At 35.1% G+C, this 25,879-nt stretch overlaps 2 protein-coding genes and 1 gene segment (V, D, J or C); 2 read left to right on the plus strand and 1 right to left on the minus strand.

Annotated features, from left to right (window-relative positions):
* The window catches only part of LOC308682903 (Ig kappa chain V region 4135-like), a 1,009,768-nt gene that overhangs the window by 517,141 nt on the left and 466,748 nt on the right, over window positions 1–25,879 (minus strand).
* On the plus strand, window positions 494–12,684 carry tbc1d24 (TBC1 domain family, member 24). The gene is made up of 7 exons (XM_081352426.1): window positions 494–579; window positions 3,146–4,200; window positions 6,313–6,471; window positions 7,031–7,094; window positions 7,494–7,589; window positions 8,693–8,939; window positions 10,709–12,684. The coding sequence occupies exons 2-7, from the start codon at window positions 3,224–3,226 to the stop codon at window positions 10,861–10,863; spliced, it is 1,698 nt and encodes a 565-aa protein (XP_081208552.1). The 5' UTR covers window positions 494–579; window positions 3,146–3,223; the 3' UTR covers window positions 10,864–12,684.
* Window positions 14,371–24,681, plus strand: atp6v0cb (ATPase H+ transporting V0 subunit cb). The gene is made up of 3 exons (XM_081352228.1): window positions 14,371–14,629; window positions 22,031–22,214; window positions 23,670–24,681. The coding sequence occupies exons 1-3, from the start codon at window positions 14,557–14,559 to the stop codon at window positions 23,872–23,874; spliced, it is 462 nt and encodes a 153-aa protein (XP_081208354.1). The 5' UTR covers window positions 14,371–14,556; the 3' UTR covers window positions 23,875–24,681.

A 25,879-nucleotide genomic window follows, 5' to 3' on the forward strand; every position in this document is an offset into this window, starting at 1 on the left:
ACTGTGTCCGTGCAGCACTGCAGTCTTGATTGAGTTATCGTAATGACTGTCATGTGTCTGCGGATGTTGAGCAGAAGGCCAGCTGTTGTCTCATTACCAGAACGACTCGACCTTTTGGCCAGTGAGATGCTCATAAAGCTGTAAACAGGTCAGCTGATGCAGGACGGCCTTTCACTGGGATTTTCCTTTTTCTCATAACGGAGAAAGCAAAAGAGTATCCATGTATTTCTGGGTAAGATAGATAAGTATATTAATTGAATGAGAAAACTAAATAGCAATGTCCATCGATTTGACTGGTTGTGTATAACCATATGTACACAAAATGTTCTATTATATCTTTATATATCATTAAAGTGGTATAGATAGATAGATAGATAGATAGATAGATAGATAGATAGATAGATAGATAGATAGATAGATAGATAGATAGATAGATAGATAGATAGATAGACAGATCTCGTTCTCTATTTAATATAGTATATCTTCACCCAGCGTGCACTGTGACGCCAGTACTCACTGCGCATGCGCACACAATCACAAATATGCCCGCTGCCTGACAGACAGTCGTAAGCAAATCAGGTAAGACGTTTCATTCAAATTATTATTCCAGTTTTGACATTTTCTTAATTCCACTCATCTATTTGCGATTCATGTACTTGAAGTGCCGCAGTACAGACTTTTAAATGGCTTCGGCATGTAGTTCAGTTTACACTGCCTGCACATTAGCTGCACGAGCTATTCACATTAGCTTAATCTGAAGCGTCGCCGTTTCATTTGCACATCTTCATGTATTAAAGACATGTTTAATAAAAACGACTACGCCATAGAGCTGTCAGTCTGCTGCATGTGTTTGGAGACTAGTGTGTGAGTATCTATAACGTCATCTGTCAGTCAAGTATACATCCGGCAGATTTGAACGAGGCTGTGCGTGTCATACTGTTTATGTCTGTCACTGAAAGTTGACGGGAAATATAGGCAGTGTTTGTTTGTGAACATTAGAAGCATTAGAAGAGCAGCAAAGCGCGTGCCAGGTGGGCTTGACGGCGCGCGCGTGAGGCGTTTCTCTCGCTCGCTGATTGGCTGCTGACGTGCATCGTCATCATACTTACTATTATTCACTATCGATAAATACAGTAAAACTATTACGTTTTGATAGAATGTTCCTGGAAGCGTCTTACATTGTTTAAAATAGATCAAATATTTATTTATTTATTATGATTTTACAGTTAATACAGGGGTTTTCAATCTTTTAGATGCCACGGACACCCAAATATGAGCGGTCCCTAAAATGTAAAAGGCAACTATATGTTTTATATATATATATGTATATATATTTTAAATGTTATACTATAAATATGTGTAAAATATAGTTTCTAAAATATCTAGTTTCTGTTACATTGTAGATTGTACTGGTAGATTTTTAAAAAAATCCAATTAATTTATTTGTTTGCATGTTTTTATTCACGTTTTTGTTTATTTAGTGAATTATTAAATCAAATTTGTTTTATTTGAATCAATTAATTATTTTAATAAAATGAGGTAAGTTTAATTGTATTTTTTTTTCTGCTTCTCTTTGGTACTTACTGATTGATTTCTGTGTTCATATAGTGCAATGTTATTTGCATGGTTTCTCTGAGATAAGGTTGGACAGTGTGACCAAAAACTACCATGATAAGAGTAGATAGATAGCCTATACTTTTTATGGATTACTATAGAAAAATGTTCCTCTAAAGTCAGTGTTTTAATATAATATCATGTAGTTTTCTTAAAACACAACTGATGGTATAATCTGCTATTATAATAGGTAATGTGATTCTGACACTGTAAGATACTACAGCCGTCTGCCAGATACACGTCGTCCACCTGTCCTGGTGTAAATGGATTATAGCCCCTTGACCCCTGACCCCTGACCCTTGGAGCACTGATGCTATTATGCTGCATAAGCAAATCCAATAGCGTATTTTTGCTTTGTCCTGAATCTAATAGTTTCATGTTGTTGACGTTCTATGAGCTCTGACCTCACAGCAACTCTAAAGTACAAGAGTCTAGTGTCTGCACACGCTCACAAATCCCAAGACATAGAGAGAGAAGGAGAAAACAGAGCGAAGGAAGTAACTGGGAAATTCTGATAAACTGAGTCAGAAAGGCACAAATACACAGACGGACTCGCAGGAGGCTTGAAAGTCAGTGGATGTATATATGTATATATATAAATGAAGAGTTCAGATGCAAAAACCTCTAAATGCCATCTGAAATTTCCTCCTAGAATGATAATTTTTATGAAGCTTGTATATTTAAGTTCAGAAATTTCACTTAAATGGCAATGAAAATGACCTATTAATTGCCATTTAAGTGAAATTATTGAACTTAAATATACGAGCTTGATCAAAATGATAATTCTAGAAGAAAATTTCAGATGGCATTTTGAGGTTTTTGCATCTGAACTCTATATATATATATATATATATATATATATATATATATATACACACTACCATTGAATAGTTTGGGGTCAGTATGAGTTTTCTATGTTTTTGAAAGAAGTCTCTTCTGCTCATTTATTGGATCAAATAATACACTAAAAACGGTAATATTGTGAATATGAAATATTATTACAATTAAAAAGGAACTGTTTTCTATTGTAATATTATATTGTAAAGTGTAATTTATTCCTGTGATCAAAGCTGAATTTTCAGCATCATTACTCCAGTCTTCAGTGTCACATGATCCTTCAGAAATCATTCTAATATGATGATTTGATGCTCGAGAAACATTATTATATTATCAATTTTGAAAACAGTTTCATATTTTTGTGGAAACAGTGATACATTTTTTTTACATTTTTGTTTTGATGAATAGAAAGTTCAAAAGAACAGCTTTTATTTGATATAAACCTGCTGTCACCTTTGGTCAGCTTAATACATCCTTGATGAATAAAAGAATAAAAATGCTAATATTATTTATATTTATGCATTTGACAGACTCTTTTAACCGAAGCACTTACATTGCATTCAATGGATGCATTTTTTAAAGTTTAATGCATTATTGGATATCATCACCATTTTGGGCATCCTTAATATTTACTGTTATGTTCATTCTTTGTCATTAATGAAGGAGATAATGACAGTATTTCTTCTCTCAACAGCGGAAGCAATATGGCCGGCTAGTTTCTCTCAGTCGTTCTCTCTTTCTGTGTGCCGGTTGACGTGTGAGGTCAGAGGTCATGGCTGTGGATTGTGGTGTGTTCGTGGACTGGTCTCAGATGGACGATGTGTCACGCGACGCGGCTCCCGGTAAGACCGAATACAAAGACATAAAGGAGTTAAAACAGCACGCGCGCTCGGGCCAGTGGGGCAAAAACCACAGCCAGCGCTCGGCCGTTTACCAGCACCTGCTCAAAGCCCTCCCGTGCCGCACCGTCACCCCGGATGCCGAGGTCTACCGGGACCTCATGGGGAACTCAAACAGCAAGCGCAACCCATCCGCGCACCTGTTGCCGGAGTTCGTGGACGGGATGGCAGTGCCGCGTTACTGTCTGAAGGCCGAATCCGTGGGATCGGTGCATGCTGTGATCTCCTGCGTGGCAGGGCAGTTCCCGGATATATCGTACTGCCCGTGTTTGCCGGCGGTGACGGCGTTGTTGCTGCACTGGAGCGCGGATGAAGCTCAATGCTTCGAGAGCGTCAGCCGCATGTTAGCTTGCAACGAACCCGGGCGGCGTTTGTTAGATCAGACTTTCCTCGCATATCAATCGGCCTGCATGACCTTCGGCGACCTCGTGCACAAGTACTGCCCTGCCGCGCATAAGCTGATGGTTGCCACTGCGACAGACGTGCTGGAGGTTTACTCTGATTGGCAGAGGTGGGTTCTGGGCGACCTTCCCTTCAGCTTCGCCGCGCGCGTGATGGACGTGTTTTTGGTGGAGGGGTACAAGGTTCTTTACCGCGTCGCACTGGCGATACTGAAGTTTTATCGCAAGCAGTGTGTGGCTTCCGGCTCGGCCTTAACCAAGCAGGAGTCGGCGGCGGTCAGGAGCGATATTCAGACCTTCGTGAGGAACATCGGGAAAAGCGTGACGCCGGATAAGCTGCTGGAAAAGGCTTTCTCCATCCGCCTGTTCAGCCGTAAAGAGATCACGCTGCTTCAGCTGGCCAATGAGAAATCACTCCAGCAGAAAGGCATCACCGTCAAACAGAAAAGGTAGACATGACTGTTTTATCATCAATATTCGCAGCAAAAATCTACAGTCAAACCTCCTTCTTGCTTTCCTCACGTACATGAGTTAGCTATAGTGTCCTGCACACACTAGTAAAATATATATCTGATGTCTGATTCATTTTTGGTTTGACTGTATATATAAACCTGTAAATATTCCTCTAATGTCCTGGAAATAACACCTTTACTTAAAATCATGGACGTTTCCATATATACAGTACCAGTCAAAAGTTTGGAAACATTACTATTTTTAATGTTTTTGAAAGAAGTCTCTTATGCTCATCAAGCCTGCAGTAAAAAAAAAAAAAAAAAAAAAAAACAATAATATTGTGAAATATTATTACAATTTAAAATAATGGTTCTCTTTTTTAATATATTTTAAAATGTAATTTATTTTTGTGATGCAAAGCTGAATTTTCATCAGCAAGCACTCCAGTCTTTGGTGTCTTATGATCCTTCAGAAATCATTCTAATATGATGATTTATGATCAATGTTGGAAACAGTTGTGCTGCTTAATATTTTTTTTATAACCTGAGATACTTTTTTCAGGATTATTTGATGAATAAAAAGTTAAAAAGAACTGTATTTATTTAGAATAGAAATCTTTTGTAACAATATACACTACCGTTCAAAAGTTTGGGAACAATAACTATTTTTTTTTAAAGAAATTAGTACTTTAATTCAACAAGGATGCGTTAAATTGATAAAAGGTGATGGTAACGATTTATATTGTTAGAAATGTTTTTATTTTGAATAAATGCTGTTTTTATGAATAAATGCTGTTAACGTTTTACTCATCAATGAATCCTGAAAAAAGTATTCCAAAAAAATATATTAAGCAGCACAACTGTTTCCATCATTGATAATAACTGAGTATCAAATCATCATATTAGAATGATTTCTGAAGGATCATAAGACACCAAAGACTGGAGTACTTGCTGATGAAAATTCAGCTTTGCATCACAAAAATAAATGACATTTTAAAATATATTAAATAAGAGAACCATTATTTTAAATTGTAATAATATTTCATAATATTACTTTTTTTTTTTACTGCAGGCTTGATGAGCATAAAATTCTTTCAAAAACATTAAAAATAGTAATGTTTCCAAACTTTTGACTGGTACTGTATACATTTTTCTAGTTACTCATATCCGGGCTATTACTCTATATCTAGCGAATTCTCTATAAAGTTGTGTATAAAAGTATTAAATCATTGTCTAGTATAACAGGCAAATGGAAATTCATTGGTCAAAAGTTGTGCAGATGTTGATGAGTTTGACATGAAACAAGTGAATTGTTATTTAGTAAGACTTGAAAAGGGTTTTACATTGGGTTAAAAATGCTAAATATAGGCTAACTTTTTATTTCTGAGACGCAAATTTGATGCCACTAGCTGAACTAAACGCACACTAACGTTCAAAAGTTCAGGGTCTGTAAGATTTAGGCTAGTTTTTTGAAAGAAATTAATATGTTTATTCAGGAAGGACGCATTCAATTAATCAAGTGACACTAAAGACATTTTATAATGTTACAAAAGATTTCAATAATATTTCAAATAAATGCTGTTCTGTTTTTTTTTTATCACAGTTTCCATAAATATATTAAACAGCACAACTCTTTTCAACATTTATAATAATTAGAAATGTTTCTTGAGCAACAAATTAGCATATTAGAAAGATTTCGAAACCAAGAGCCATAGTGGAAAGATTAAATATAATGAGAAGATCAACTTATTGTCATTATTTTTGAGTTATTTATGGCTGTGTCTGTTCATATTAAAATGTATTTGTTTATTAAGTCTGTCTATTTATATCTTTTTGTGTTTGGCATCTTTCCTCAGATTACATGTTTATTTATTTTTATTCCCTAATTTTCATTTTTTTCCACATTATTTCATTGTTTTTTCTGTTTCTCCTGCTCTCCACTCTCTGTGCTGTCCTTTAGTTCTATCAGAAGGTGGGTATCTTCATCTCTCATCATCATCCTCCTCCTCACACATTTCTATTTATTTTTTTATGTTGTTGGTTTACACAGTGAAAAATAGATGATTTTTGAAATCATCAAGTTTGCATTCTCTCTTTTTATCTCTCTAGACAAAATGTCCATTTAGCCGTGAACGCTGATAATTTCAGCTCTGAGATCGTCGGCGCTAAAGAGATCAGAGATGTCTGGTCGTGGATCCCGGAGCGGTTCGCTTTGTGTCAGCCGCAGCTTCTCTTCACCACGTCCACGCACGGCTGCAGTCTGAACCGGTACAAGAACGCAGGATTCGGACACTCAAGTCACACTTAAAAATGCATGAATGCATATCGAATTTCATTAGATAACAAAATATCAAAGCAAGTGGCCTTACTTTAAATCAGAATATTGCAGTATTTATTATAATCTTAATTAGTGTCTCACAATCTTTCATTAAAAATGATCCCCTCCCTCTTGCAGCAACATCTCTTTTCTTCTCTGATGATGTTTATTAGCAAGATTGGGACAATCTGTCAATCACATGAGATCCACCAATAGCAAACCACAAGGATTCAATCAATTCCTCATGAGCAAAATCAAGCCCCGCCTTACATTTTTTCTGGTTCCAGTAGAGAAGAAAAGATTATTTCAGCTTTCATTTCATGCCAAATTTAAAGAAAGATATTCTTTATGCTCAAGAATATTATTCAAGAAGTCCTCATGAGTAATAGCTGCTGCGTCTGAGTAATAGTTATTACTCAGTTCAACAGTTTACCACAGTCTTTAAGAGCCGAATGACCTTCTCACACTATTGTAGTGTTTTTGAAATATCGTCTGTCATGTTTTATTTAGGTTTTATTCACATTGTGAGGGATACGAGCCGACACTAATGCTCATCAGAACCACAGATGGAGAGGTACCAAAACTGTCTCTTTCTCTTTATTCTGTCATTTTGTTTATTAATTTAGCACAAATTCAGTTGATTTATGCTGTAGTGTCTGTAAGGGGAATTTATGTTAGATTTAGGGTGATTTAAATTATGTACATTTAAAGTGAAAATTTAAATAAGTGCATGAAGAACTGATTTTGTTTCATCCATTTATAAATACGTCAGCTATATTAGAGCCGGTTAGTCCAGAAGTCATCCTTTGTTCATTTACTATGTGTTTTAACAATGGTGGTTTTAGTTTTTTGAGTGAAGGTCTGTGGTTATTCTTGCATACTATGTAGGATTGATAGAAAGCGAACTAGGATGCAGGGAGTTGAGAAGCTGCAGGTCTGTGATTGACAGGCCTCTCATCCAATCGTATTTCAGGTGTGCGGGGCCTTCCTGTCCACTGATTGGGAGGAGCGGAAGAGAGGCGGGAACAAGCTCAGCTTCTTTGGCACTGGAGAGTGTTTCGTCTTCAGAGTATGTCACATTGTGGTATATGCACATATAGAAACAACCAAATAAATTTGATTATCAGTAAATAATAAGGTAACACTTTATTTGACAGTGTTCTTGTTACATATGTTACATGTACCATAGTAATAACAGTAAATTATGCATAATTGCATGCAACTAACCCTCAACCAAACCCTAATCCTACCCTTACCCTAGAGTAAGTACATGTAGTTGCTTAATATTACTCAGTACTTAAATATATAATTACACTGTAACAATGACACCTTTAAATAAAGTGTAACCAATAATTATATAGAATATAAATAAATAAAAAATTAAGGTATTAGTTGTTACTGAATATCTAGAAATTATTGTTTATATTTCACTAGGTGGCGCTATTTTCTCAAGTATTAGACTAGAGTGCAGTGCATTTATGTATCAAGTTCCTTTCATCCATCATCGTTTCATCCTGTTACACTCTCAGTCTCAGAGGAATATTTTATAGCTCTTTGGTAATTTAATGGAGTTCTTGGTTATGTTTCTATTAAATATGACTCCTTTGTAGGAATAAAAAAAGGACATAAATGAATCATAGTTATAATTATTGGGCTATAAATTTATTGTGGATCAGAAAATCTTGGAAGGAAAGGCACGATTATTTTTATAAATTTAAAGTCCTTGAATTAAATTAAATGTTACCATACACAGTAAAAGTGATTAAAAATTAAATGTACATATAAATAAAAATAACAGCATAAATAATTATTTATAAAAAAAAAAAATGATTTTAAATTGTATTAAAAGAAGGATCAGATCAAACCTTAGCAAGTTGGAGCACAACTGAGACGTTATTGAGATCTTTGAAACCCTAAAAGGAAGTAAAATAGCTGTGTTCTTATACTATATGATTAATTTTCATTTATTTATTTCATTCATCTATAGCAACTTATATGGACAATATAAGGGTGAATGTTTGCAGACCGTAAACCACAGTTGAACACCCCAGCATGTATTCAGATTTCACTTCCTGATCACAAGAGTAACGACTGGAACGGTCTGCTCATTGCTGGTGTGTGTTTTCAGAAGTGACATGACATAAATATATGTGTGTAACATGTTTGTTTCAGATGAAGCCAGAGATGGAGCGTTATGAGTGGGTCATTATCAAACACCCAGAGCTGGCGAGTGCGGCCCAGCACGCAGGCGATGACCAGAGCGGTGCCGAAGACAACGGCGGTCCTCTTTCTCTAGAGAAACCAGCCGCAGCCACAGACACGTCTCAGCTGTCCCCGTTCCTGTCCGCTCGACACTTCAACCTGAACTCCAGGAACACCTCCATGTTCATGGCAGGAAACGTCGACTCCATCATTATCGGTCAGTGAGATACTCAATTAATCAGATTTGTGTTATTATTATTTTTCTCTTCACTTGAAATCAAGTACCGGTTCTTACAGTGATATTCTTGCACAGAGAGTGAATACTCACCTTCAGTACTGATACAGTGCTATGCATAAGTTTAGACACCCATGCTAAAGTTGACTAAAAAGAAGAATAAAAAATCATCTTTTGGAAATTGAACTTAATGCCTTAATTAAAAAATGAGGAGAAATCCAACCTTTAAGGACACCAATTTTCTTTGTGAATGAATAATGTATCGTAAATAAATAAATGTTCTTCCTTAAAATACAGGGTGCATAAGTTTGGACACCCCTATGTTAAATTCCCATAGAGGCAGGCAGATTTTTATTTTTAAAGGCCAGTTACTTCATGGATCCAGGATACTATTCATCCTGATAAAGTTCCCTTGGCCTTTGGAATTAAAATATCCCCACATCATCACATAGCCTTCACCATACCTAGAGATTGGCATGGAGAACTTTCCATAAGATCATCTCTCAATGCAAATCAAACCAGCTATTAGGCTAACTGAAATAAAACCATGCCAATCTCTAGGTATGGTATATGACCATGAAGTAACTGGCCTTTAAAAATAAAAATCTCTATGGGATTTTTATTTTATTTTATAAAAATCTCTGATGCCTCTATGGGAATTTAACATAGGGGTGTCCAGACTTATGCACCCTGTATTTTAAGAAGAACATTTATTTATTTACGATACATTAATTATTCACAAAGAAAATTGGTGTCCTTAAAGGTTGGATTTTTCCTAATTTTTTAAATTAAGGCATTAAGTTCAATTTCCAAAAGATGATTTTTTTTTATTCCTCTTTTTAGTCAACTTTAGCATGGGTGTCTAAACTTATGCATAGCACTGTATATGGAAGACTTAATATGATACAAAATTAAGCAACTTTCTAAATAACACTGATAATTTTATGTGCCTTATATTTGACTATTAATTTTCCTAAACATTTAAATTCAGCATTTATTAATTTGGCAGATGCTTTTATCCAAAGTAAACCTGAAGTGTCAGTAGCTTTTCATATGAGAGTGTTAAGATGGAGATGCTTTAATATCATGTCTGATTTTAACCTTATCGATTTATTAAAGTATAAATGATTTGGTTCACAACTCAATGTTTACAGGTAATTTTTTTTATTAGGTAATTACATGTATTTAATTTTTTTAAAATAGAAATCAATATACATGTATAAATAGTGAAGTTATTAAATTAAATTATTGGAAGAAAAAAATATACAATGTATATGAAATATATTCATTGTAAAAAAATGTTTTTTTTGAAGTTGCAGATAAAACAAACATTATTGGAGTATGTTTTACAAGAAAATACAATTACAGGTTTTCTATTTCAAAATATCACATTTAATTCAGTCTCAGTGTGTTACTTGTTTATTTGTAATTGTTTTTGAAATTTACTAGCAATTTCTGAGTGATAATTGTTTCTACGCCAAATTTGTTTCAGTGTAGATATAGATATATAGATAGAATGTAACTTTTACATTTTCTTGCATTAAACATTTTGAATGTACTTGCAACCAAGACCATGTGGTCAAAATGATGCTAACATTTCAGAGCAAAAACATAATGAATGTATGAAAGGACATTTATTACCCAGTCCTAGTTTCTCTTAAATCCAGTATTATTTGAGTGGTTTAGTATGGAAAGGAGGATCTTGAATACTTGAACTCTCTATAACTGGATGCCTTTTGTTGTGTGTGAAGGAGGAGGCGATGGTAACGCTCTGTACATCGACTCTGAGCTGAACCACGGCCGAACCGAACGCTGCCTGACCTTTGACAACCCGCCGCTGTGTGCCGAGAGCTTCCAGATCGCCCTGCTGGAGGTGTGGGGCTTCAGAGACGCCATGGCATCATAAGAGCGGCTCGCCACACAGATCCTTTGTGTTGTGATAGACGTAATGAAGATGTGATGCTCCTCTAGTGCACTAAAAGATCCGCCCTGAGCTCCAGTCAAGATCCAATGCTTACTGTGTAAATTGATCAATGCAAAACATGTCAAGTTTTTGTTGTTGTTAAATTTCATATCAGCAGAAGATCTGTGTTGATCTAGAGCAGTTAAGAATCGAGATGAAGGAAATGAAGTTTAGTATAGAGTAGTACCATTTACATCAATGCTGCATTTTGCATTTTATGCAGTTTGTAATGATCAAAATCTACAAGAAATGAGGACCAGAACACTGGAGACTTTCCTGTTAAAGCAAAACCAAGTCTTGGATGTGATTCCAGGCAGTATTTTCATTATCATATCATTATTTCTCATTATAGGATGGAGGTTTATATATATATATATACAGTATATACATATATTATTTTGAGAGAGTGATCAAAGTTCACTCCCATATCCCTTTTGTTCTTTCATACATTTGAGTGCCAATTGGGAAAAAATCTGATGTCCATGTTCTCGGCACAAGAAGACCGTAAAACACGAGCTCTTCATGAGTCTTTAGTCAATACAGAATTACTTCTGGGCATTCAGCATGCTTAAATGGCATTCCAATGTTCTTTTAAACCAGAAATTAATAATTCTGTCATCATTTACTCATTGTCCTCATGTCCTTCCAGACCTGTATCGCTTACTTTCTTCCGTTTAACACAAATAGAGAGATTTTTGCAGAATAACTTGACTGTTCTTTTTTTTTTGTTGTTGTTTTTTTCACATAATGAGAGTGAATCTGATCAGGGCTGTCAAATTCATACAATTTTTAATAATAATCTATTTTTCATGTCTTTTGTAGCCATACTTTTGTAGCTTTTGTGAAGTTTACTTTCAGAACAGACACTGTGGATTTCAGATCTCATTTGCACATCCGCATATTCACGATTTCAAAGCAAATGCAGCTAGTTTGAATATGCACTTGAGATTTGAGATCTACGGCGGGACGTCCTGTTCCTCACACCACACTTGCTTTTGAAGACTGGAAATATAGTGCACGAACAACTTGCTTTATAGAGCTTGACAGCTTTCATTGCACAGAAGAGTGAGAGTTTCTTTTTGTGCTCCACATAAGAAGGAAAGTCATGCTGGTTTGGAACAATATAAAGTTGAATGCTGTAAATGATAACAATCTTTATTTGTTAATTTCATTTATGAATTTCAGTAATGGAAGGTAATGCACCATATCACTCCGTCCGAAAATTAAAGAACCATGCATAAAACTAATGATCGTTAAATGTACGCAGGTTGAATTGCAATGTAAAGTGTAGTAGAGATTCAGTGTTTGTTTTGTTAATCATTTAATAGTTTTTGCTTGAATTATATGTATGATGGCATAATCAGCACTATTTATGTGGAAGTATTACATTTTATGATTTGTCTTTTTCTTTGCACTTATTGAACCTATTTTAAGTTGCCGAATGTTAGTCAATCATCTATGAGTTCATATCAGTAATATATTGTTTGATGTCAGATCGTATGTGTATCAGTACGGATATTTTAAGCTCATATCTTTGAATCAGAACTTCAGTGGACATTGTGATGTGTTACCATATCAAGTGATGTGCTTGTATGTTATGTGTCTCATTCAGGTGGAGCGGGTGTGTTTATGTGTTTAAAAAGTCTTAAACATGCAAAATTATAGTGTCAAACATGTAGTAATCTAGTATCTGCTCATAGACGTGGTGAAGGACTGTTTATGCAGGGAACATTGGAGTGAAGAATAAAAACTGTGCAAGATGTCAATTCTGTTATTGTCCTCAGTTTTTCATGCATGTACTGTATCTGTCTAGTCCTTGTCCATTATGCAACAAAGTTCCCACAGTTGTGGAAAGCCAGGGAATGTCACAGAATGTGTAAAAATTTGATTTCCAGGCCTGGAAAGGTCATGAAAATTTATATGCATTTATTTAGTTATCCTCTAAAAAGGATTTTTTTTTGTCATACAGAATGATTTTATAAATCTATATTCAGAAAATACCAACAATTGGAGAAAACTTTCCCCGTAAATCTTTCTGATATTAGCATTTTAACAATGCTATAGCTGTAGTATTTTGAATTATCTGCTTTGTATCTGTCACTGTTTTAATTAAAATCTATGTACATTACGTTTACTACACAAATAGTCTAGATTTTGGCACAGTTTGCAGTTATTTTTGATCTCTAACACATATTTACTAAAATCATTGAGATCTTCTTAACCCTTTTCTCTTCTGGTCTCATGATATGTGTGAGTTTGTCGACCTAATAATGCAGATTCTCCCCTTGGCCAAATGAGACCAGACGAATTGATCTTCCCTCATGTTTCCTGAACAACATGTGTCCACCAGGCAGACTGACCCTCGAAATAAATATGGCTTGATTACAATAGTTGGTTACATTTGATATAATGCAATTTATTATTATATTTTTCAATATGTAAAATATATTGTAAAATATGTTTAATATTATGTATTAATTATGTAATAAAATAATTGAAATACATTTTTTTATTTAATATTTTTTAATACGAAATAAAAATATATAAAGCATTATAGTGTGGGAATAAAATGTACATTAGATAAACATTTGTTATCTGCCCCACACTATATCTGCTCATGTTTATTAACATATTAATAGGCTATGTGTCTAAAGTACAGTCTCGTTAATTTCTTGCTGACACAGAGGGTGATGGGCGTGGCCTGCGGTTGACGTCACTGCACAGAATGACCTTCATCTCGGGAATCCTCATCCTCTGCATCACACTGCGTGGGTGACATAATAATATCACTTTATTATAAACAGCATAGAATATCTGAAGGCCGTATTACAGAAATGAAGTCGTTATAAACCAAAATGATATTTTTGAATAATAAAATAAAAACGTGGATAGTAAACCTACGCCCTTGCAAAGAGTGTCTCAGCAAGCTACAGAGCAACGAGGAGGAAAAGATTAAATAAAAGTAGAATGAATGCAATTACATGTTACTATTACACATTCAAACGAATAGTTACCACACTCTGACAACGTTTTTGCAATTATTTTGCAAATCGCTTGAAAATAATGCATTATAAGTAACATAATATTGGAAATACATAAAAGGAAATACATGGAATAAATGCAAGAGTGTAATATGTTAACACCCAGATTATAAACGCATGATTTCTATTCTAAGGATTTGAACATCTTCAGTATTAAAGGGAAAGCCCGCAGCGGCGCGCACTATCTTCACTACAAATAGGGGAGACCACGAAACCATAACACCTGTCTGTATTTCACTCACATGCTTTCAATTTAACAATTTATGACGATTTTAGTTTTACATCTGCTGTCAGACTCTATTCGATAAAAGCAAACCGGCGCATCCCAAAATTGTATTTATCTCCCCCCATCCAGGAGTCGGATGGTATGTTCCACACGGTGTGTCAGGTGACATTTCAGCCATTTTGTACCGCAGATTCATCCGACACGATCCGTGACAAGCTGTTTCCATCATTTGATTGGGATTTAAAACCATTGTTCTTTACCAAACCATTTATCCTCAGAGCCCGATACCCGTCAATTTGTACGGTTCTGCTTGTGTCCAGCAGTATTAGTTCGGAGTTATTGGGGTTTTGAGGTGCAATTAGAGGAATAATGTCGTCAGGAAGCCCCGAATACTCACCGTTCTTCGCAGTGATGGGCGCATCAGCAGCGATGGTCTTCAGCGGTAAATGTCGATTTAAATATATTTAACACATTTATTAAGCATTTATTGATTAATATGTACATGAATTTTATTTGCATAATTATTTCGTCATGATTCTTTGGTCTCCCTGTGGAGGTCACATTATTCTTGAAATGCGACGAAATGTCATTCTAATTATATTATTTACTCTTATTAATATGAAAATAGATACACTTGTTTATTTAAAATATTTTTGAAACAATTATAAATTATCAAAAAATAAATAAAAAATGTCTGCATGATTGTAATCCATCCTGTCAGTGCTGGTTCCGTTATTCATTGCATCGAATTAAATATAGTAGGAAAAAATATATCTTCTAATAAAACACATTCTTTACATCTACTTTCACATGATGATATCTTTATGATCATAATCCATGCATGTGCTAGCCGAAAAATTGCTGGTGAAATGTTGCATTTATTATTAGAAATACTCATTATCGATGCATACTATTACAATGCATATTGATCATAAAATGTCAGATATATTAATTTACAGGCCAGCAAATGTTGCTGTAGAGCTACAACAGGCCTTTGATTTAACCAGCTATGGTATAAAATTCATTCCCTGGTTTGGGTAGATTTAGAGATTATAATTTGTATGCAAGGGACATAAAATGGCAAGGGATTATTATAAACAGTTTTTTTTCCACAGGTATAGATCATTACTCAGGTTTGATTGGATTTAGAGGCTGAAAGCCTGAAACATTGAATTTAAGGTGCAGCCTGACAGTTGTGCATTAGATAGCCTAATTATATTAATAGTGTGATATTTACTGATTTATTGGGTTATTTTGTTCAATTAACCACAAACTGCAAGTGGTTCAGAAAAATCTAATATTAAGATGGACTTTTTAGTAATTAAAACAGCTTTAATTTGGCTGTTATTGATGATGAGCAGTATCACTATATCATCCATCAAAGATGAACGACGGTCCAGAAATGGATCGAAGAATTGTCCTCTCACTCCATTTAGCTTTAGATCTGGTGGTTTTTAAATGGATACAAATCCCAATAAAGTGCGTAATGACCGTAATTTCCCACAAATCTTCAGGTTGAAGCTGCAGAAATAGTGCGACACTGAAATGTACGTGCACATTACAGTAGGGAGGGACATCAAAAGCATCTGTGTTTATTTCCAGCACAAGGCATCATGCTGTGTATTCTCTGCTGGACTGTTTGACGGCACTTCAGTCCTGTTTGCTCTCTTTATCTCTGTTATCGCTGTATGTCAGCAGCTGGTGTGTGTTTGTTTAAAATGCGTACAGTGCTGGTCAGTCGTGAGGTAAATCGATGCTCTTCCAGGCCCTTTTTTCATGTGTATATAAGATTGAACAGCTTTCTTAATGAGAAAAAGCAGCAGAATGTCTCTCTCATCCGTGTCTTTGTGAGTAAAGGGTTTTCTTTCGTGTGCTTCCCGGTTTCAGTTAGTCACTGAACATGAGAGGGAAGCTTAGATAAGAAAGAGCTGAAGTTGATTTATTATTTATATATTTCAGGGATTCTGCTGCCCTCGATGTGAAACACAGTATAAAGCTGTCTGCCGCTCAGAGTCCTGTTTACCATTACAATAAACATCAAATCAAAATTGACTTGATTTAATTCAATACCTCATGTCATGGGTCCTGTTTGTGCCAAACACGATAACGATGACTATAAAAATAACCATACAAGCATCCACTCTGACAGATGATAATCATTATAGATATCATTCATTCTGGAAACAGGCCTTTTTTTGTGCACACTTATTCCTTAAAAAAACATGGTTGTCTTCATAAATTGCTCCGCCTTTCAAATGACTTTCCATTCTAGCTGACATCACCAAGTAACAGCTTTATGATCCAGTTTATTCAGGCTGGAAAACAAGCTTCGCGTTCTCTGACGGTGACACACACCCGCCTCCTGTCACTCACTCGGCTCATTTGCTTTGGTTAAATAGTGCTTGTATGCGCAGTATTGCGCATAATTTTAGTCGTTCCCACAGGTTTCGCGCTCATTAAAAAGCGTGTGCATCACTGATTATAAGTGGCGCTCTCATAAAGCCGCCTCTCGAGTACCAAATTGACTTCTTTTTTCGTGTCTCATAGCACTTAAATGGTCAAAATACATACAATATTATGTCAAAACGCCCGACTTGTCAAGTATTCAAATAAATAGAGTCAGATTTGGAACGTAAATAGTTGAGAGAAAACGCATGTTGTGTAACAGTATATTGGATCCGTGCATGAGTGACAGCAGCCTAATAGAGCAAAAAATAAAATCACTCGCTGCTCTTCACTGAATAAGTTTCGTAACTAGCCTAATTGTAAGCAATAATCTGTATTTTTACAGTAAAATAACACAGGATAGTCTTTTCATTTGATTAATTTCTGTAGTATTTCTTGCCTGAATACTACTGTTAGACCCACCCTAAAAACTTAAAGCCGTGTTTATTTCATTTGTCTCTTTATTTTATTGTGTTTGTGTGCTATCGCTTGCAAATTGTTTGTTTGTTCTAATTTTGTTACTGACAGTTTACTTGTCTTTTTTTATTTTTATATTTAGTTCAATGATTCTAATAAAGCCTCCCTGTTCTGTGTGTAAGCTATTGCAACTAAATTATCCAAATTATGAAAAAAATTGAGATAATAACAAATTATCTGTACGAAGGTATATATGGCAGTTATCGAAAAATGGTATCGAATATCGATATTTCAGGTAGGCCTATCATATCTTATTGGAAATTCCAGTATCGGGACAACACTATTCTGAACGATGTTTCACGTTGACTTTACATGCGACAATGGATTGCCGTTTTAAAGGATGTTCTGCGTTCTTTATAGCTCAAATAAAATATGTGTGAAAACAAATATGTGAAACATTTACTTTCTTTACGGATGCATTGGTTTAATTGTGATTTATTTCAATTTTTAACTGAAAGATTAATTGAAATAGTTTTTTGGTGGTAATCTGCACTATGCCACAAATGCTGCTGATCGAGGCTATATTGAACCCAAAACATTTGATTAAAGGGATATTTCACAGCTGGAAAGATGAATGTGTATTTAAATTTAGGTCATTTAATGTAGTTGAAACGTGAAATTATTTTAGAAGTTGGTGCCTTCTAGACTGAGAAAAACCAGAAAATGTATTTTTGGCTCATGTGGATGAAAGACAACAACTCCCAGAATGCACTTGCTCCGCTGCTCTACGAAGACACTCCCAAGCCACGCCTACCGGTTACAGAGGGCAGTATCAGGAGAAATGATACAACTAGGCTACTAGTCGACTCGAAACTGAAAAGATGGTGTTTTATCGTGAGATCCCCCTATGAGCGGGTTGAAGACATGCGGGACGAGCTCCTTCTACTGGCTGGTATGGAAGCTTGTTTCCGCCACAGAATAAAACATTTTAAAAGATAATTGCGACTTTTTTTCTCACAATTGCGAGTTTACATCTCGCAATTCTGACTTTATTTCTCAGAATTGCAAGATATAAAGTCAGAATTGCGAGATATAAAGTCGCAATTGCGTGTTATAAAGTCAGAATTGCGAGATATAAAGTCAGAATTGCGTGAAATAAAGTCGCAATTGCGTCTTATAAAGTCAGAATTCTGACTTTTTTTCCTCGCAATTGGGACTTTATAACACGCAATTCTGACTATATCTCAGAATTCTACTTTATATCACGCAATTGGGAGATATAAAGTCAGAATTGCATGATATAAAGTCGCAATTGCGTGTTATAAAGTCAGAATTGTGAGATAAACTATTCCGAGGTAAAAAAAAAAGTGTCTTTTTTTTCCCCTTAGAATTGGGCTTTATATCTCACAATTGTGAGTTTATATCTCACAATTCTGAGAAAACGTGTCAGAATTGCGAGATATAAACTCGCAATTGCGTGTTATAAAGTTAGAATTGCGTGATATAAAGTCGCAATTGCGAGAAAAATCAGAATTCTGACTTTATAACACGCAATTGTGACTTTATTTCACGCAATTCTGACTTTATATCTCGCAATTCTGAGAAATAAAGTCAGGATTGCGAGATGTAAACTCGCAATTGTGAGATAAAAAGTCGCAATTATTATTTAATTTTTTATTTATTTTGTGGCTGGAGTCTCTCGCCTCTGGACAAAAGAGCCTCAGATGAGCTAAATGACGATTTTTGTGTCATCTGAGGTTTTTTTCCAGACACACAATACAGAAATACAGACAATACAATACAGAAAACAGTCAGAAGGAACAGGTCTTGATTTGGAGGAAGGGAGTTGTTCTGTGAATCCCTGATGGCACGAGAACACCGGTCATTCAGACTCAGCTGATTTAATCTACACTATATTTACTCGAGGAAAAAGTGGCTCGATGAGTGTTGTGACTAACAGACGTGATGCACACAGATCACAAGCTAATACGCTCTTTCATCTGACTTGGCATCATGTCCCAGTTCACTGCAGTCGTGTGCTCATTAGTAACTCTCTCAGGGTGTGTTTACTATAGACATGTAGGCCTATACGTGTAGTAAAGCAGGGAAGTATAGCAGAACACAATGGTTTCAGGAAGGCTGTCTTCAGGACTATACGTCATGTCTTTAGTTGAGATGAACTATATGATAGACTGATATCATACAAGCTGATGTTGGACCTTTTTGAGATTTTTGGTATCGGCAAATAACTTTGGCTGAAAAGTGTTTGTTCCCGTTGTGTCGGTTACAATATTACACACCATCTTGTTAATGTATAGTGCAATTTTCAATTAAGCAAATAAAATACTTTTTTAAGACTTTAACTATAGCAAGTTGTATTAGAATATCCTGCTTTAAATGATATTGGACATCTTTTTTTTCCTCTCAGAAATTTCATTAATGGACATTTTTTTTAGATTTTCTATCAAATATAAAACTAATAGAGCTTATGTAGGCCTAGTTGCTATATTTTAAAAAAAAAAGTCATAAGACACATATTGCTTTATTATTATCGTCATTCATTGTTATTATGATAATTTTAATTTCTACTAAAATGAGTTTGCCATGAAAATAGCCTGAATGAATGAATGAATGAATGAAACATGACATTCTTTCTTTGCAGAAACATTCATTGATTTGACTCTGTAAAAATGGTAAAAATCTATTTTTATTCTGTCTCGGTGTTGTTCTCATAGCAGGTTGAGTTTGTCTTAAAGAGCGTGTGTTTGGACAGTGGCCATCTGCACACTGAAGGATTGTTTCAGCTCTTCATCGCACTGGCCCATCTGTCACACACACACACACACACACACACACACACACACACACACACACACAGACACACACACACACACACACACACAGACACACACACACACACACACACACACACACACACACACTAGTATTGGCTAGTTTGGGTGATTCTGTGCTGCAGTAGTAGCCTAGTTGTAATCGTGGTTAATTCGGATGGTATTTCCAGCAGGGTTACCCTTTAATCCCGGAAACTAAGCTTAGACTAAGATTCGTGGATGAACGAGCTGTAACGAGCAGCAGAGGGTTAACAGTGTGTGTGTGTGTGTGTGTGTGTGTTCAGGTCTGTAGAATTAACACCATCTCTACACACGATTCACAGAAACAGTTTGCAAATAAACAGCCCTGATAATAAAATAATCTAACCTGGTTTAGTTTCCTGGTTTGAGCTAAGCTCAACTCCACCTATCTGTCGGTACTTACATTATTATATTAGTCTCCACGGTACATGAGTGTTATTGTGAGTAACTTCCTTAATAAAAAAGGAAATGTACCTGTTATTGCTGTTTGCTAATCTACTATTATTGCTCATTCAGGTGTTTGAAACCACTAAAACATCCATCCAAGTATTCAGCTTTTTTTGTTGACAAGAACTGGTCTGATTTATGATTTATTTATTTCCATCTTTCTGGATGTGATAAAACAGGTGAAGCGTCAAAGCAAACTTCTCAATATTTCAGAATACTATACAGGAGAAACTCGAAAAATTAGAATATCATGCAAAAGTTCATTTATTTCAGTCATTCAACTTAAAAGGTGAAACTAATATATTATATTGAAAATTACATGCAAAGTGAGATATTTCAAGCCTTTATTTGTTATAATTTTGATGATTATGGCTTACAGCTTATGAACAAATTTGGGGTTTTCATAAGCTGTAAGCCATAATCATCAAAATTATAACAAATAAAGGCTTGAAATATCTCACTTTGCATGTAATTTTCAATATAATATATTAGTTTCACCTTTTAAGTTGAATTACTGAAATTTTGTAATTCACTTTTGCCCGGTAATTCTAATTTTTCGAGTTTCACCTGTAGAAACAACCAATTAACAATGCTCTCAAATCACCCAGTACACAGTTTTTCGCAGGCAGTAGTTTTTGCCCTTTTGGTTTCACTAACTGGACATTACGGAAACATTGCAGGAGATCCGAGTCATGCTGCACTGACAAGTTGTGCAATAACATGACAATTATTCTATATCTGGACTGGTTCATTATTGCAAGTTACCAGGGTTTACAGTAACTAAAGCCATAAAAAAAAAAAAAAAGTTGTTTTAGCTGAACAATATTGATATAAGGACATTATGAAATTAAGATAGTGTCTGTACTGCACGTTAAGTAATGATTGTACTATACAATTACAAATAAAATGCAATCGTTGTTATTTGATTCTCGGGACCGGACACCAGTTATCTTGCAGAGAAAAATCGTTATTCTTATATGTCAGGAGAGAAACTCTGAGAAGATGTCATATTCATGCAAGTTTCTGTGTTTCTCTGCCGTAGTACAGTAAGATTGAGCTTAAATACACAACTGAGTGACTTTCAACTTCCTTGTAAGGTAGAAAAACATGTTGCTTATGTTTAAAAGTGGAATTAAACACATGTGTCCATGCAATCTATAGTCTAACTCATGCATTTTAAACATCAAAAGATAATACAACTGATTATGAATATTAATAAAGAATAATAATAATACAGATACATAATATTAAATAATGAAATTATATTTAAAGATGAAATTTTAGTCTTCATCAGCCACTGAACATTTGACCCCGAACAGGGCGAATGTTAACTGAATTAACATCAACAATAATTTTGTATTTTCCCATTTAATTCAAGGTATTTCCCAACTTCTATGAGTTCTTCTTGTTCTTTTCGTTATCGTTCGCCACTGCACGCTATCGAAGTGTGTTGTGACCTGGTAAATCCAGTAGGTGGCAGCACTCGACAGCGAATGTAATCATTTACATAATGCTTTCGCACGGATACGTTTATTATAAATGTTTTACTATTTGTTTGAGAGATTATTCATGCTGTAAAACTATGAATGTTAAACCTTTCGCTGCAGTTTTGTTGCAGTAAAGAAAGAGTAAGTCACTTCTCTCTGTCTCTGTCTCTGTAGCATTGGGCGCGGCGTACGGCACGGCGAAGAGTGGCACGGGTATCGCTGCCATGTCTGTGATGCGTCCAGAACTGATCATGAAGTCCATCATTCCTGTGGTCATGGCGGGAATCATTGCTATATACGGTCTGGTGGTGGCCGTCCTCATCGCCAACAGCATCTCTGACAAGATTACTCTCTACAAGTGAGTCGAACACGAGCACTACTAGAGAACTCGGATTCTGATCAGGGCTATTATAGTTCACAGCAAACACAAAATCACTGAAAATAAAATGACCGATAAATTAAGCATTATATTTCAGCTAGTCGCCAACGTAACAGGTCTCATTTTCATTTAGTTTAACTTTAAACTTTAAAACTTAATATTGAAATAAAAGTGATTTTTGTCACATTAAATCGCATCTAACTTTCTGTATCTATACCTCATATTTAATTAAACATTGTCGTCGAAGTTGGTATTGTGGCTTTATATAGCTATGGTTAGACGCTTGCACGTGTCATTATAATATTAACATTTAATGCTCAATTGAGTTACGAGGTTTTTGACCAGCAAATGACAGATATAGGCTAGTTTGAGGAGCCAGTGGTTTAGTCACAACCTCTTTTAAATGCTTTTTATTGGTTAAATATTTGTAAAACTTACATACAGACGTAAAGGATGACCAATAGCATTAATTTTATAAAACAATGACAAAATATAGAGAGGTTCAATGTTTCGACCCAACAGCGCAATGATATATATATTGATATGATTTATTTTTAATTATTTTTTGGAATTTGATAATTTCCCACGGCACAAAAACTAAAACTTAAAACAAATTCTAAATATTAATAAAAATCTTAATGATACTAAAATAATACTGATTCAGATATATTATATTATATTATATTATATTATATTATATTATATTATATTATATTATATTATATTATATTATATTATATTATGGTTGTTGCAATGCTAAAAGGTTTTTAGTTGATTCCAGTACATTTTTCAATAACAGTACTCTGTATTACCGACGCTGTAGAAAGATTAGTTCTGTTGTATTTATTTATTTATTTATTTATTTTTTAAACATCTACATTATGCATTTTTGCTAAATTGATTATTATTATTTTTTTTTATCTGTGACCCTAGACCACAAAACCAGTCGTAAGTCGCACAGGTATATCTGTCAACAATACATTGCATTGGTCAAAATTATAGATTTTTCTTTTATGCCAAGAATCATTAGGATATTAAATAAATATTATGATCCATGAAGATATTTTGTAAGTTTCCTACCGTAATTATATCAAAAAAAATATTTTTGTGAGTGAATGCAGCAAAATCGCGAACATAAATGGACAACTTTAAAGGAGATTTTCTCAATATTTTGAGATTCCAGATTTTCAAAAGTTGTATATCAGCCAGATATATGGTCAAATCATAACAAACCATAAATCAATGGAAAGCTTATTTATTCAGTACTCAATAAAAAAACTTGACCCATAAGACTTGACTTAGTGGTCCAGGGTCACACATTATTTATTTATTATTTTATGATGTAAAAAAAATAATAATAATTGTAACATTTTATTTCTATATGAATCCTTTTTTAGTTTTGACTAACGTCTGATTGTTGTTTGTGTGTGGCAGGAGTTTCCTGCATCTGGGCGCAGGCCTCAGCGTGGGTCTGAGCGGGCTGGCGGCCGGGTTCGCCATCGGCATCGTGGGAGACGCGGGCGTCCGTGGAACCGCCCAGCAGCCGCGCCTCTTCGTCGGCATGATCCTCATTCTGATCTTCGCTGAAGTCCTGGGTCTCTACGGCCTCATCGTAGCCCTGATTCTCTCAACCAAATAAACTGGCAGTCAGCATGCAGCGCTGCCGGGCCGCACGACGGGGCAAGCGGAACAAAAAATCAAATGGGAAGGGGGAAAAATAAATGGTACCTTAAACTAAAATGAAATTAGATGAATTGAGAGGTAGGAAAGTAATCCTACACATTATAACAGGCTTTGCGTTTGGTTTTATCTCTGAAAGTGTACAGTCGTCCAGTTTGATAGTTTTGATTTCTTGTAAATGCGATATATAGTGATTTTGTCCTGTGTTTGTGAAGAAAAAAAGAATAGAATATAATAATAATAATGTAATAGATCTCATTCTCTGTTTGTTTCCCACACCCCTCCCGCCCATCGATCTGTTATCCAATCACGCGTTCTCTTTCGCTCCCTTCACGCCTCTGGTTCCTGTCTCTTCCTGTCACGTGATTTGGGAGTTTTATACATTTCCACGTTGGTGTCAAAGACGTGTTTGTGAAGTGGAAAAAAACGCACTGATGAATCTGTATGTGGAATGGAATGGAATAGTTTTTGTTAACGTCCATTTTTGTTTTTCACTGATTTTATTCATTAAGATATTGTTCATGAAAAATGTACTTGAAGCTCCTCAAATCCTTTGAATTGATATTTATATAAACATAAATCTCTATATATAATATATACAGATATAAGAATAGACCTGCACTGGCCGGTGTTCCGCTTCTGAGTGCAGTGTTGGGGAGTATTTCAGCTTGGTGTGTGTATTTATGGTTGTTTCCTGTGTATATCTGATGTTTGGTTGTATTAAAGGTGTGTGTGTGCCCCTTGTGGGTCTCACAAGTGTAATTTCCATATGCCTATGTTTCCAGTGCTTTTTCATCATCAGATGGACCGTGTGAATGTGTTCAGCTGTGTATCTGACCTTGCAGTCCTCAGCCTCGACCTTGATAATAATTCAACTGCAGCACTGATAGATTTACAGCTATTTTCACTCCATTTTAAGTGTAAATTACTTACATATTCGCAATTAAACACTGGCCCTCATTCACTAATAATTATGTGGATTATTTATATTAGCACACACACACACACACACACACACAAATCTGGTTCTTGCTAATGCAGTGGTTTTGACTCAAAAGGCCCCCCAAATTTCCTCAAGGATTTCTGCTGTAATTATGACAAAACGGCTTGTTTTTAACCTTATTTTTTTAATTAACAGAATCTGGGACTGTTGATATATTTTTTGTTTATACATTTTGTCATTCTATGATTCAAGATTCTGATGCAAGTGTGTTTTCCAATTAAAAACAGTAAATTAATTAAGTGCACTTTAAGCCTAATTGTACCATCTTAAATCACGCTGAGCTCATCTATGAAGTTTGTTGAGAACCGCTGTTCTAAAGTCAATCAATTTGGAACATTCCAAATTAATAACCACGTGTTCGAGATTAGAACGCGAACGCGCCTAGACAATACCCATATAAGGGCTTTCCGCCCCCCCCCCCCTTTTTTTTTTTACGACGCGCGAATCTAATATCCTCATAAAAATAATTGTGATATCCTCAAAACAAGTTAAAAGAAATCTATTTAAGATTAAATATATCGTTCAACACATTTATAAGGACACCTGGATAGATTAATTTTGTGTACTTGTACTCGTACGAATCAAGTTATTGATTAATCGTTTGTTCGTGAAAACGTTTTGTACGCCGATTTCACGCACATATTCATGTGTAAGCAATGCGCATGCGCATTGTTAGTGGATGAAGTGCTGATGAATTGCACTGTACTGTGCCATTTCAAGCTACATTTAACAATGTTAAATGATTTGTGTTGTGGATATTAGGAGGGTTACCTAAATTTAAAACTCTCTTTGACGTATGAAATATAAGAGAGATTAAAATGAGACTAAGAAATCAATTCCGTCTTTAAAAAATAGTGTGACTAAATACTATCTTTTACTTGTCGTTGTTCACTTAAAATGTGCATATTTGTTAATATAGCATGGAAATAGTGGAAAGAACAGGCCAAAGGGGATCCTCGTG

This window comes from Scardinius erythrophthalmus, assembly GCF_964197995.2.
Source record: "Scardinius erythrophthalmus genome assembly, chromosome: 22".
Taxonomy (NCBI): Eukaryota; Metazoa; Chordata; class Actinopteri; order Cypriniformes; family Leuciscidae; genus Scardinius; species Scardinius erythrophthalmus.